The sequence below is a fragment of the Tamandua tetradactyla genome, chromosome 3 (genome assembly GCF_023851605.1).
Source record: "Tamandua tetradactyla isolate mTamTet1 chromosome 3, mTamTet1.pri, whole genome shotgun sequence".
Lineage (NCBI taxonomy): Eukaryota > Metazoa > Chordata > Mammalia > Pilosa > Myrmecophagidae > Tamandua > Tamandua tetradactyla.
The window spans coordinates 154,941,932-154,957,829 of NC_135329.1; the positions used below are offsets into that span (position 1 = coordinate 154,941,932).

The following is a 15,898-nucleotide window of genomic DNA, read 5'->3' on the forward strand; positions in this document are numbered from 1 at the left end:
AGTACTCCCCAAATAGATTTCCAGGGTCCTAGAGCAGAAGGGAGCTGGATGCTCCATCCCACCTCCAACCCCCACTCCTGGGAAGAACCTGGAGGACAGCAAGATCCAATGTACAATTGTCAGACATGTATGTGGGCAGATAGGCCTGCGACAACCTCACAGATAAACCTCGCAACTTGGACTAGATTGGTGGAGACAGATGAGAGAAAAGAGATGAAGAGAATTGCCCAGATGCAAAATTTTGGCAGTAGGCTTGCTGATGGCAGGAATGAGAAAGGAAGGATGAAAGAATGCTCTTCTATTTAATGAGAAAAACATTTCTATGACTACCCACTACTTGGTGCTTGCCACACCCAAACCATCTGGGGTGTTCAGCAGTTTCATTGGATCAACATGGCAGCTATCTTGGAAATGGACTCTATTACCTCATTTTTTTTTTAACATGAAAATAGTTTTGTAAATTCTGAATAGAATTCCCTCTTACAAGCTGTACATTTGTGTGAGGACTTATCCTTAGGACAGTGTGATTCCTGGAAGGACTAGAGGACATGGGCTTTGGAGGGGGGGGACACATACTGTGACTGTCAGGGTACTTTCAATGACAAGTGACATCAAACCAAATCCAAAGCAGCTAAATAATGGGAATGCCTATGATTTCTCCCAACCAAAAGATAAAAGGTGGGTTGACTCCAGCCAGGGATTTAAAAAAAAAAAATCAACAGCTCAACAATATTGAGGCCACAGGTTTCCTTTTTTTTTTACTGTACCAGTTTTAGTGTTAGGTCCAGCTTTATGCTTGTCACAAGATAGTTGTATCAGTTTCAAGTATCATATTCAGGTACAACAAAACCCAGAGGTACAACACTCCTTTTCAGAGGTGAGGAAAACTTTTGCCTGCCCTTACATCAGCCTTCCCTAATGTCTCATTGTCCAGAACTACACCATGTGTCCATATCTAACCTCACTGGTGAGAGAAATGAGGACTAATGACTGGTTCAAATCAAGTGGGATTTACCCACCCTGAGTCTAGGACTGGGGTGGGTCTCCTCTAAGTCACATGAGTCTACAGAACTGAGTAAATCAGTTTAAAAAAAAAGGGAGGGGTCCTGTTGGCAAGAAGGAAGGGAAGAATGAATAATTGTAATGCTTCACTTTGATTTGAAATGAAAAAAATAGTGGAATTCTTTATGTAAATTCCATATAGTGGAATTAGCATTAGTACCTAATTCATAGGATTTTTTGAGAATCATGTATAATCAAATATGTAAATTGCAAAACATATTGTCTTGGATGTAGTTAATTATCAGGCAAATTTGTAATTGATATTAGAATACTAATTAAATGATATTTTCTTCAAATCCAGGAAATATTCATTTATTTTCATTGACCCAAAATATTTCTAGATAATTAGATCTTTTATAAAGATATAATACGTGGTGCTTTTGGTCAATCATTTCTCAAAAATCTGGTCAGATTTCCTTTCCCTCTTTTTATTAGTGGGATTGTTTTGAAAATTTGTAGAAAGTAGAACACAGATGAACAGAGAATATGAAAATCAACCAAAATGGATTGAGACTTTGTAAGCCTGGCTTTCACACTCCATCTCCAGGGTGAGAACAGCGTACAGACTCAGCACTCCACACAGCACCCCTGCCTACAACTCACACCAGAAAAATGGATTTCATGAAAATCATAATGCTGTTTTTTAATGATTCACCGAGCCCCAGTCATGTCTTAACACATTCTCCTCAAGCTGATTTACTCAGTCAGTCTCCTCCAAATGAAAAAAAAACAAAAAAACAAAAAAACAAACAAACCTGTCAAAATACAAGAGCCCATTTTATAAATGTTCCCCCATTAAGCAAACAATAAGCAGCTACCACCTGCCTTCCTCCAGGCAGCCAGAGTAGTTTCTGGGCTTGAGCAGGTCTTTAGGCTTGAGTAGGGGACTTTGGGATCATGGGTAAAATCACAGAATATCAGAACAGAAATCACTGGAGATTTCATCTTCCCGGTGAGAAAATCAACCCCTAGAGGAAAAAAATATCTCTCACCCAGATGTTTATTATCAGTAAGATCAGAGCCAGGAAAGGAGCTGTTAAACTGTCAGACAAGACCTCTTCTCAACATTCCACACTCCCTGATTCAGGTCTCCTCTGCAAGCAGCACCAGCCTTAACATGTGGGCTTCACATTGTAGAAGACAGTTTTTCTGTTTGTCGATTGTTTGTTTTGTTTTGTTGATTTGTTTCTAGCTACCAGCTGTCTACATAGTTGAGCTTGATGGCCAGTGTGCCTGGTATTCTGCTGAGCTAGCACAACATATATTTGTTAAATGAGTGACTTATTCTTATAAAATCTCTGTACTCAATGGTTTCAAGAGTCTTAGCTCTGGACTTCACTAAATTTCTATCAGACTAACTCCTCCAAGCGCTGACTGACTTGATGCATTCCCATTCATGGCAACCTATCCCCAAATTAAGTACCCTTCCACTTAGTAGGTCACACAGAAGTCAAATGAGGAGCTATCCAATGAGGGATCCTTTCCATCAGTTTGCACTTTGCTTTCCTTTCCTGGTAAACAGAGCTCACTTGTTTACATTTTCTCAGGATCAAAAAATGCTCTCAGGAAATTATCCAATGTCTTCACAAGGTGGTATAAATCATATATCTTAAGGCATTATGCATCCCAGAAGTATTTGCATTTTAATAGTACAATAATAATAATGGCTAACATTATTTAACTTTTACTCTATGAAAGGCACTGTGCTACTTCTTTTTTTTTTGCATGGGCAGGCACTGGGAAACAAACCCAGGTCTCTGGCATGGCAGGCGAGAACTGTACCTGCTGAGCCACTGTGGCCCACCCTCTGTGCTACATTTAAACCCTATTAAGTGAATATTATCACTGTGCTCATTTTATAGATAATAATGCAGGATTTAGTAAAGTTAGGGAAGTTGCTCCAAAAAAGAAAATATTGTGTGGAAAAGGGAGCTTTGAACCCAATCTTTCTGAATCTGGAGTGTGTGCTCTAATTATGGTGATCGTAAGCCTAGTATTGATCCGCACTGACAGAACAGACTCTTAAATTATCTGTTGGGAGGTATGAGCAAACACAATGTCCATCTCTGAAAGCATACCTCCCAGTCAGCTGCCTACCCTGCTATTCATGAGGTCAAGGATGCAACTTTGCCTGGCAGTATCCCAACCCAAATAAGGAAAATCAAGCAGATTATTTTTTTAGGCCGCATGTTCCTGGATTACAACTGTGCAGCTTTGAAAGACAATAGCCTCTAGGGACACATCTCAAAGCAGGATTCATAAAATATTGGCATTTGTATTTGAAGATGTCTTCAAAAAAATGCACAAATCACCATATTCAATAGGGAATTGTGCTAAAGAACTCACAAAGAAGGTCAAAATTCAATTTCTATCAGAAACCTTGTTTTCATTTTTCTTGCTCAAATCATCTTTTGAGAGAGATATTTGTTTTGGTTTGTTTTCTTAACAGAAACCCTGCAGGCACTAAGTTAAGTAGAAAAATGCATGTGTTTTTGCACGTGTGTGTATATGGATCTTAAGCTAAATACATAATTTCTGTTTTTTTCTGCTTTATTATGTGTTGATCTTTTTTTCAATCCACCCCAACTTTCAAACAGTGCCTCTCTGGAATACTCACCAAATAATTTTTTCTAGAAATATAATTTCACCTTAAAAACATTTCAGAGGTAGCATATTTTTTAGTTAACGTTTAAAAGCAACTAACTGCTTCTTGATTCCTTACTCCTTCAAAATTAATCTGTTTTACCAATATCCCTGAGGCAAAAATACCTTTATATTCGCATCTCACTAAAGACATATTCAATTGACTTCTTTGTTTTACTATGTCTATCAAACCTTGACAATTATTGTTGCTTTAAAATTTCTGGAACTGATATGTCAATAATAAAATCAAAGCTCTTAGAAAATGCATACAAGGTCATCTCAAGTCTACCTGGAAAGCTTTTGGTAAATGTTACCAAACATTAAAGCAAATCCTGGTTTGTAGCTTTTGCTAATTTCCATGGTGTAAATACTCCCACCATAGCCAGTTTCAGGTTACCAATGTGACATCAGTGCTGTGAAGGTGGAAGAGATGTGACACAGGCTGCATAGCACTGAGCCTGTCAAGACTATTAGTCCCAGTTTTGTAAATGACTTGCTTTGTGACCTTTTTAGCAAATTGTTTTATTTCTAAGAACATTAGTTCTCACATTAGTAGAATGCAGAAGTAATAACCACCCATAGGATTACATTGAGACAATAGGAGATAATAAAATTAAAGCCTCTTGAAAAGTTGTGTAAATGTGATTTATTATTATTAGTCCAATTTGTAAATTATAATGCCATGAAAGTATGGAAACATTAAAATTTTAAAAAATGAAAATCGTGTCATTTGGGTACAAGTTAGAAATGTGATGAAGTTAAGAGTCTAGGTGTTCTGTTGTAAAGAGCAGAAAAAAAAATTAAATTTCTACCATGAAATAGTTAAGCACTGTGCTTAAAATTTTCCTCAACACAAGGACATTTTTCAAATGAATAAAGAAAGATATTTTAAAATATAACATATGTTTAAAGTATTTGAGTTAGGGTTCATGAAGAACTAAATCAGCCAAACAGCTATGGAGTCCTAATTTTCAGGGAAAGGAAATACAACAGAAAAATTAATAAGTGCAGCATATGATAATCTAGCAAATAAAAGATGAGCCATTTATGCAAGCCAGATAATTAATATTACATCATTAAAAGATTGATGATTTAAATCTCAACAAAAATTTTCAGGGTTAAAGATCTGAAGTTTTATAAATAAATATAAAAAGTGAACTGCCTGACTAAGGACAAATTGAAGAAATAGTCAACATTTTAAGAAGTTCAATCAACTTGTTAACAATAAAGAACACACATGAAGTTAAAGAACAAGGGAATTATGGAAACCCATGACAACAAAGAAATATGAGAACAACGTCAGAGTTTTTAAAAATTTACTCTTCAGAACTGTTTATTTAAGATAATTATATTTGCTTATATACACGCACTGAAAGTGATCTAAGAAAACCATTCATAAATTAAAGGTGAACATATGATTTTTCTTAGTTTATAACTCTAAAACACACTTTAGCAGGAAGCTCTGTTGTGGAGACAAAGAAAGAGCCCTCTGGGAGCATGGTCTTAAATCACAGCCTTTTTTCTCAGGTGTCTATGGAAAATTCTTACTGTCTGATATTCAAAAGTTCAGTACACGGCAAAGAAAGATCTCCAAGTTTCCTTGTTTATGGGGAGAAAAAGCAAAATGAAAACCATATATAGGGAGTATGCTGTCTTCTATGAAGGGACGAGGGAGAGGATAAAAAAATAAAAATTTGTAATAGATTCCTGGAATGGTGCACAAGAAATTTATGAGTGGGGGAATGTAGTGGATTGGGAACAGGGTGAAAGGCTTTCTTGAAGTACTTTTTATATTATTTTGATTTCTGAACCATGTGAGTTTGTTACTTGTTAAGGAACATTCGCATGTGTGGGCGTGTGTCTATTTATTAAGTGCAGTATACGCGGATACCAAAACTCCTATCTCATATGAGGTTCATCAGCTCCCACAGTCCCAAGCTCAGGCTGGCCCCGGTGAGGGCACCTGCATGGGGAAAGCAGGTGTGCACTGTCTTCACTCTCTGGGTTCTTCTCCTCGTCCCACTCACTCTGCCACTTCCGATTCCCCCAGCAAGGTGGTTGGGGGGAGGCAGGGAATGTTAAGTCTTCACAAGCCTTAGTTGACTGCTATGGTTTCGTTGTCATCTGTGTGACACATGTCCGATGGCTGTTCTGGGAGGGTTTTGTGGTTACTTCAGAGACAAGTTGGTATACTAAGAGGGTACCTAAAATACCATATGTTCTCTGATATTCTGGTTGAATTTTTAAAAAACTTTATAAATAAATATCTCAAAATTTTACATTTTAACCACCTTCAAGCATAAAATTCAGTGGAATTAACTACATTTACAATATTGTGCTGCCATCACCAATATCCATTACCCCCAATTTTTCATCACCTGACACAGAAACTCTATGCTCGTTAAGCAATAACCGCCCCTTCCGCTCACCGCACAGGCCCTGGAAACCTGCAATCTACTATCTATCTTTATGAATTGCTTATTCTAGGTATTTCATAGAAGCAATATCATACTGTATTTGTCCTTTTGTGCCTGGCTTTTTTCACTCAAATGATGTCTTCAGTGCTCATATTTGTAGTTGCATGCACCAGGACTTCATTCATTTTTATAGCTGAATAATGTTCCATTGTGTGTGTGTACCACATTTTGTTTATCCATTCATCTGTTCACAGACACTTTTGCCTCCACCTTTTGGCTGACTCTTATATCAACATTCACCCCAGATTGCCTCTTCTTCACCCTCTGAAGGCAGTATTGTTTGGGGATTCTTCAAGAGCCCTCTAATCTAGCTGTCTTATGACTTTGCAAAACCCCAGCACCAGAGCCTGCTGTACTCTAGAAGGACCACGGTTCTTCCTCCACAGGTCCCCTCTTACTTCTTAATTCACAGGTGGTTCTAATCAACCTGTCACCTTTATCTTTTTTTTCAGGTGAGTGTCAAGTCTCCAAGTGTCAAAAAACTCTTACACTGTGCTCCCTTAAGTCTTTTATTAGCTCCGGCATCTGCAGGGTTCTCTCCTAGGCTTGAGGATGGAGGTAAGTACAATTTTAGAGAGGAAAGAGATAATGCACAATTCTTTCTCTTGTCCAGGGTTTTTTGACCTCCACACTATTGACATTTGTGGCCAGATAATTCTTTGTTGTGAGGGGCTGCTGATGTTTAGCAGCAGTTCTGGCCTCTACCACTAAATACCAATAGCATGCCCCCCAGTTTTGACAACAGAGAATGTCTCCAGAAATTGCCGAGTAGCCCCTGGAGGGCTAGAGCACCCTGTGGAGGGTCACAGCTCTAGGATAACAACTCTGTTCAAATAAATCCTCATTCCTAATCTTCCTTACTATTCTGCTGATTTATATTTAGAGATCGTTTTTGAGTGATGATAAAAAACACACTTGGGTCTGTCCTTCATCAACCTCGGGATAGAGGGTTTACTGGCTGTCATGAGAATATGTGTGCAAGTAACACCAATTTTCTTAGAAAGAACTCTGAAATCTGAGATAACATGAAAAATCCTTATAAAAGTAATAATATAGGATAAGCCTACATCTGTCTCTGGAAAAACATTTAAAAATCTGAAGGTTGACAGTGAGGGTAGGAAGAAAAAAGACTTTCATTTTTTTCATTTAATGTTTTTTTTTTTGTTTGATTCTTTTATAATATTTACGTATTTGACTAAAATGTATATATTTTTTAAAGATCATAGCAGTTTTTGTAGAAAACAGTTTTGTAGTTCCCCCAAAACATAAACAAAAAATTCTTATGACCAGCAATTCTACTTTTAGGCATCAAAAGAATTGAAAGCAGGGATTGAAACAGGTACTTGTACACAAATGTTCACAGCCATGTTCTTCACAATTGCCAAAGGGGGAAACAACAAAAGTGTCCATTGACAGATGAACGGATAAAAAAATGTAATATATACATACAATGGATTATTGTTCAGCCATAAAAAGAAATAAAGTACTGATATATGTTACAACATTGATGAACCTTGAAAACATAACATTAAGTGACATAAGCCAGCCTTAAAAGGACAAATATTATATGATTCCACATATAGGAAATATCAGAATAAACAAATTCATAGAGACAGAAAGTAGATTAAAAGTTATGAGAGACCAGGAGGAGGGAGGAATGTGGCATTATTGTTTACTGGGTACAGAGTTTCAGTTTGGGGTGATGAGAAAGTGTGGCAATGGATGCTACTGATGGCAGTACAACATTGTAAATGTGATTAATGCCACAGAGTTGGACACCTAAAAATGGTTAAAATGGGAATTTTTTATATGTATGCATATATACAAACACAAATAACAGTTAAAAAAATCATAATCCAGTTAAGTAGGTACATGAAAGAAGCCTTTTAAAATTGAATGAGATTTCTGATTTTAGTTTCATGACCGACATGCTAAATTCGTGCTTGAGAGAAAGGATGGTTGAGAAGAGGAACAAGGAAGACATAAGGGGAGGGGAAGGTAAAACTTACCGCGTCTCATCAATATACACTGCTTCCAACACAGACGCTGCATATTCAATATTCTTCTTTAAGTCGACGACGTTGACATCACCTTTCTCCAGCTGCTTCACTAAGCATCTTAATCTATATCAAAAAAGTAGATGAGAGAGTGGTTAAAAGAGATTATTTTCAGTATGTGGAAAACATTCCAAGATGAAGTACAAATTCAGTAAATCTACATATTTCTAGGGGATTAGAATGAAATGTTTTCAGAGATAGTGTTTACTATAATTTGATCAGTCTTAATCAATTAAGCAACTATTATAAATTATATTAACCATTTGATAATATTTGAAGTATAGGTTGCTAGTATAGGTAATACTTAAAGGATAGTCTTTCTAAAAATTCCTAAAATAGAGACATTCAGTATTAGAATCCATCCCATGGCTGTTCTCCTTCTCCAGATTTGGCATGAGGAATATTTAAAGGGTATCTTTTCTGTCTGCTACTGTGTAGCAATAAAACAAAAAATATTATAAAATTTCCAAGAAAATATAATGGACATAAGAAATTATGAATATATGGTAAGAATACATGAAAAGATGTATCTATGCTTAGTGTTTTTACTGCAATGGTTTTTCATCTAAGGCAAATCTGTAGAATATATTCTGTTTTGCTCATAGGATGAAGTGTCCCAAATCTCTGAAAAATTATAAAGCAGAGGGCTCAACTAAGCCGTTCCTGGATTTTTGAGTCAGAAACTGTGAAATTATTAATGTTATTGTGTAAATCACTGTTTTGGAGTAATTTGTTACACAGCAAGCAATATCTAATACAGTGAGGTAATACAAATTACTTCAATGAGTTTGTAGCACTTCTGGAAACTTCCATGCCTTAAATTGTAAACAGAATCTTTGTGAAGACACTGTCGTGTACTAGGCAGAAAAAGGAGACATTCTTTATTCTCTATATACTATAACTAAACAATAGGAAGACAATTTATCCCTTTTCCCATCTATGATATAAGTACTATTATCATCTTTATTTTATGGATGAGAAAACCAAAGTACAAAGAAATTAATTGATACTTTTAGAAGATCACACAGATAACAATCTGCATTTAAAGCTATTAATATCAGCAGGTCTTCTTGAAACTACTGAGATGAATTTAAAATTTTTACAAAGCAAAATCAATCTATAAATTTGTTGAACATTATCTGATAGTCTTACAATTGGGTTTGGAATTCAGGACAAAAAGGGAAATTTTAAATTGATTAAAATAAAAGAGCAATAAATACTTCTGGGCAAGGTGGAGTAAAAAGGACCAGATATAAGCTTGTATCTAAAACAATTGGACAAAATTTTGAAACGTTGTTCTCAAGACAGTAGATAGCTGGCAACAAGGAGCAGTGATCCTTCAGAGATAGGAAATAAGTATGCCAAACCCTATGATTGCCCCAGATTTCTGCCTGGAGAGAATTTTCAGGCAGCAGTGTAGGGAGGCAAATGTGGGTAGAGCCTGCTGGTCTCCCTCAGATGAAGAGACAAATGTGGGAGTCCGGGGAGGCCGAGACAGGTAACATTCCCAAGGCAGAGTTCTGAAGACCAGAGAGCGTCACAGAGAGGAAACTCCAGACAGCAGAGGGCTCCCCTCAATGTGTTCTGATTAGCACATATTTGTGAGGCAACCATAGGAAGCTATCAAGAACTGTGAAGGGCCTGAGAGTTCACCCAACATACCAGCTAACAATTTAGTCTACCATAGTTTCATGGATTCTGGTAGAAGACACTAGTCTGGCAGAAAATATAAGAGAAAAAATACTTCATTACTCAAAGCACAGCAAACAGCATGAGCCCCAGCATATTGTATCAGTTCTCCTCGGCCTCAGTTATAGGGTGGAGGGTGAGCTCAGATGGATGCTTGGACAGGAAGAGGGTTTTATTACAAGAGAAGAATGCTGAACAAAGAGTACTTGAATCTTTTATAAAGGAGAGTATGCTGGTTTGAAAGGATGTATGTCCCCTAGAAAAGCCATGTTTTAACCTAAATCCCATTTTGTAAAGGCAGAATAATCCCTGTTCAGCACTGTATGTTTGAAAGTATAAATTATATCATCTCTCTGGAGATGAGATTTAATCAAGAGTGGTTGTTAAGATGGATTAGGTGATGACATGTCTCCACGGTCTTGATAAGTTTCTGGAGTCCTATAAAAGAGGAAACATTTTGGAGAAGGAAAAGATTTGGAGAGAGCAGAAAATGCTGTAGCACCAAAGCAGAGAGTCCACAAGCCAGCAACCTTTGGAGATGAAGAAAAATGCCTCCCTGGGAGCTTCATGAAGCTGGAAGCCAGGAGAGAAAGCTAGCAGATGATGCCATGTTTGCCATGTGCCCTTCCAGCTGAGAGAGAAGCCCTGACTGTGTTCACCATGTGCCTTCTCACTTGAGAGAGAAACTCTGAACTTTATCAGCCTTCTTGAACCAAGGTATCTTTCCCTGGATGCCTTAGATTGGACATTTCTAGACTTAATTGGGACATTTTCTCAGCCTTAGAACTGTAAACTAGCAACTTATTAAATTCCCCTTTTTAAAAGCCATTCTGTTTCTGGTATACTGCACTCTGGCAGCTAGCAAACTAGAACAGAGAGTAAGGATGCCTGTACTTTGCTCTGGAAAGAGACATTATCTTCATAATGCTAGACAGTAAACATGTCTGACTATCTAGAGGGATGCACTACCTTCCAAGGCTTTAAAAAAACCAGCTTATTACTCTAGAAAGAGTTGCTTACCATACAAACACCCTTGAAAAGAGAATCAGAACAAAGGACAGTGAGTGACTCTTGCAGTAATGTAGACAGTTGTCTCCAAACAGTGATGGGGGAACAAAACACCTGAAATGATTAGAGGAAAACCAATCCTGATGCTCACACAGGGCTTGTAATAGTACGTTACCATTAGCCAGAAAGGAAAATCTCATAACTCACGCATATTAGGTAGAGTACTCAAAAGTATTTTGCCCCAGAGCAGAGAAGGAGAAAAAAAAGCCCCAGGCTGAAACTTCTTTTGTTACAAACAAATCTTAAAAGCAAGACTCCAAAGGATCAAACTATTCCCAAGAGTAATGGAACCACATCACACTGAAGAATATTTATAGGAATGCAAAAATATCCAGCATGTATAAAGGCAAATTTCCCTGTGTGGCACCCCAGTTTTATTGATCCAATAAAAAGTCACCAGGCTTGCAAAGAAACAGGAAAATCAACCCATAATGAAGATAAAAAGTAAAAATTGACCCAAAAATGAAAAAGGTGGTGGACTAAGTAGACAAGTATGTTAAGATAGTTTTATTAAAACAATAATACGAACGACATTAAATTTGACAAATTAGACTTAAATGACACAAGCTGTTAAATCCCAAAATAGTAACAGGTAACCTGAATTTGCTGTTAAAAATTTTCACACAAGGAAAACTCCAGGCCAAGATGGCTTCATTGGTGAATTCTAATTAACAAGGAATAATACCTATCCCATACAAACTCTTCCAAAAAAAAAGATTGATTGCTAATACAGAGTTCCTAATTCATATTAATAGGCAAAATTACTCTAAGAACACAATTATACAAAGATATTACACAAAAAAGAAATGAAAACATAAAGATACCTCATGAACAGAGATGTAAAAATTCTTGACACTTTAGAGTTTAATCTACCAATATATAAAAGGATAGTACATTATATGAGTGAGGTTTATTCCAAGGATGTAAGGTTCTTCTAAGACTCTAAATTATTCACTGTAACTCAATATATTAACATGCTGAAGAAGAAAATCATATGATTATCTCAATAAATACTGAAAAGTATACGACAAAATCAAATATAAATTTCTGATTGCTGACTCTCAGCAAACTAGGAATAGAAGGGAACTTACTGAACCCAATAAAATTCATCTATAAAAATCCACAATGAAAATCCCATATGATGGTGAATGGATCAATCTTTCCCTAATACCTGCAATAACTGTTTACTTTGGTCACAGCCATGCAACATAGTTGTGGGCTTTTAGGCAGTGTAATAAGGCAAGAAAAAAAGATAAAAAGCATCCAGGATAAAACAGAAGTAAAACTGTATTTATTCATAGACAACATGATCATCAACATGATCATCTAAATAGAAAATCTGATGAAATTCACCAAAAAGTTACTAGAACTAATAAATGGGTTTAAGAAGTTTTCAATATAGAAAAATAACTAGCAAAAATCTGTATCATTTCTGCATAAAAGCAATGAACAGCTGGAATTTTAAATGAAAAAGAATACCCTTTATCATGAAATGTTTAGGCAAAGATCTGACAAAAAATGTGCAAGCCCTGTACACTGAAAACTGTGAAAATATTGCTGAAAGAGATTAAACTAGACCTAAGAAATGGAGAGAAGTATTATGCTCATGGATTAAAAGACTCAATATTATTATTTTCAGTTTCCCTCAAATTGATCTATAGATTCAATATAATCCCAATAAAAATCCCAGCAGGCTTGTCTTTTGTTATAGATATTGTCATGCTGATTCTAAAGTTCAGATAGAAATGCAAAGTACTCAGCAGCCAAGTTGGAGAATTTAAACTATGAGACTTCATGATTAATTATTATTTTTTTGGTATGCTATATGGTGGAGTTACATTTCATTATTTTTCCTTCATGACTTATTTTTAAGCTACAGTAATCAGTACAGTGTATTCAATACAATACAGTATAATGTTAAGCCAAGATAGACCCATAATCAAAAAGTGAATACTGTACAATGGGACTGGATATAAAAACTCAGAAATGGACAGCACAATACTACCCAATTGTAATGCAATTATGTTAAAACACTGAATGAAGCTGCATGTGAGGTATAGGTTTTTTGTTTTTTGTTTTTTGTTTTCTTTCTATTATTGTTTTAATTCTTATTCTGTTGTCTTTTTATTTCTTTTTCTAAATCGATGCAAATGTACTAAGAAATGATGAATATGCAACTATGTGATGTTATTAAGAATTACTGATTGTACATGTAGAATGGAATGATTTCTAATTGTTTTGTTAATTCTTTTTTTAATTAATAAAAAAAAGAATAAAAAAAAAGTGAATGCTAATGTAAACTATGGACCATAATAAATAATATAATTATACTAATATAGTTTTAACAATTGAACAAACTACCACACTAATGCAAATTGTTAATAACAGAAAAAATGCATGTGTTTGGGGGTATATAGGAACTCCACACTTTCTGTATGATTTTTATCTTAAGCCAACAACTATTCTAATGAAAAATAAATTTAGAAATTTAAAAAAGATAGACCTATTGAACAAAGGAACAGAATAAAGACTCTCAAAAGAAACCCACAAATACACTAGTCAATTGATTTTCGAAAAAGCTGTAAGAAAAACTGAGTGAAGAAAGGACAGCCTTTCTAACAGAGTGCTGGAGCAATTGAATATTATATGCAAAAGGAACTTTGACCCATACTTTTCACTGTATACAAAACTAACTCACAATAGATTACAAATCTAAATATAAATCCTAAAACTTTAAACTTTTTAGGAGAAAATTTTCTTGAATTAGGCAAAGGTTTCTTAGATATAACACCTAAAGCACTATCCAGGAAAAAAAAAATAACAAACCGACTTAATCAATATTAAGAACTTATAGTCTTCATAAACACTCTAAAAAGAATGAAAAGTCATACCTCCAACTCTTTGAAATGTTTGAAAACCATATATCTAACAAAGGATTTATAGCCAAACTGCATAAAGAACTTGCAAAACTCAATAATATGGAAACAATCCAATTAAAAATGTGCAAATTATTTGAACAGATTCTTCACTGAAAAGGATATTCATAGCAAACATGAAAAGATGCTAGGGATCATTAGCTTTTAGGAAAAATTCAAATTAAATACATAGTGAGATCTAACCAAACCCCTATTAGAATGGATAAAATTAAGGCAGCTAATCATACCAAATGTCAGCGAGGATATGAAGCAATTGGACATACTGTATATTGCTGGTGGAAATGTAAATTGTCACAATCAGTTTGTAAAACAGTTTCTTAAAAAGTTAAATATTTATCTATCTATGATCAAGCCATTCAACTTTTAGGTGGAGAAAAAAGGAAATATATGTCTATACAAAGACTCCTACCTGAATGTTCATAGCAACTTTATTTGTAAAAGCAACACTGACATGCTCAACAGGTGAATGAATAAACAAACTCTGGCATATCCATCTAATGAAATACTGCTCAGCAATAAAAAGAACGAACTAGTAATAGTTCAACATGAGTTTCAACGTGAGTGAACCTAAAAATACTTATGCTGAGTGATAGAAGCCAAACACATAAAAGTATATACTTCACAATTTTATTTATATAAAGTTTTAGAAAATTCAAACTATCCCTATAGTGAAAGATCAGTGATTGTACCTGGAAATGGAGGAGGCAGGGGGTTGTGGCAATGGTTTCACAGATGTATACATGTACCTGTACTTATCAAATTGAACCCTTAAGAATGTGCAGTTTACTATATGTCAATTATATCTAATTAAGCTTTTGAAAATTAAAAAGCAGTGCAAGTGATATTTTTGAAATCTGAAATCAATAATATTAGATAAGAAGTGTATATGCTAAATAGACGCTTTGGTAAAATATTTTTATTTGTCATTAATTTTATTAAAATACTCAACATTCTAAATTATACTATCAAAAACATGAAAAAAATCTAAAGCATCATTAAACTCTTAAGAGATACAATGATCTTTTCCCCAAGACCAGTTATACTAATCTTTGATCATTTATAAGATTTTAAAAATCAGCATGAATATAATGTACAGAGCAGATTTTGAACTGCTGAGCTTTTTGGAGGGACTTCTTGACACCGTAATGATCGGGACACTTAAAGACAACAAATGAAATTAGTAGCACCAACTTTGGAAATATTCACCGGCCCTGTGATTTAATGAAGCAACATTACAGAGGAGAAACAATTCCTACCTTTGAACATAGAGTACTGAGCTGTAGAAAATGACTGAATAGTTTTTAAAATTTAAATATAGAACCGCCACTTTCCAAATGAAAAGAATACTCAGTATAAATGATGTTGTTTTCATAATCTAGGACTCCAAATAGTTTAAGGCTATTATCTAAAATATTGTTACATGAGCCAGTCCTGAAGGAAGACCATCTGTATAACTAATAATGTTCTCATAGTAAAGAATTCTGTTTGTCTATTCATGTCTTTATTAATTCTAGGATGTAAAATACATAGGACATCCCTAATGCAATAGAGCATGAGTAATAAATTTAAAATGAGAATTATTATATGATTTTCAATGTCCCCATTTTGGACCTGATTGAAATACGAAAGTAAGAATACTGTGGTTATAACAATGCCATGCTAAGAATCAGAGGAGGTAATGCTAAAAGAATACCCATTTTCAGGCAGTCCTGTATGTCTCTGAACCTAAAATGATAAAAACAATTATAAAAAGAAGCATTGAAAAATGAAATTATCTTGTCTACTCTGCAGGTCAATGCTCAGGAAATTAAATCCTAACCTTAGCCTAAGAAGTAAGATTAATGGATTCAAAGCCTTTTTTAAGACATGTTCTTTCACATAGGCAAATACTGCTTATAACTGTAAAGCTCCCTGAAGCTTTTATCTTATGATCCAAACAATTCCCAAAACAATTTATATAATTAAA

General features: G+C 35.1%; 1 protein-coding gene across 13 annotated transcripts in view; it reads right to left on the reverse strand.

Moving 5' to 3' along the window:
- Nucleotides 1–15,898, reverse strand: part of PDE1A (phosphodiesterase 1A) — a 371,779-nt gene that overhangs the window by 101,271 nt on the left and 254,610 nt on the right. For all 13 annotated transcript variants that reach the window (XR_013172924.1, XR_013172922.1, XR_013172926.1 and 10 more), the window contains exon 2: nucleotides 8,192–8,305. Coding sequence is in view for 6 of the 13 variants with exons in the window: in XM_077154369.1 (XP_077010484.1) it covers nucleotides 8,192–8,305 (114 nt within the window). In the remaining 7 variants the exon portion in view is untranslated. The remainder of the gene's footprint in view (nucleotides 1–8,191; nucleotides 8,306–15,898) is intronic.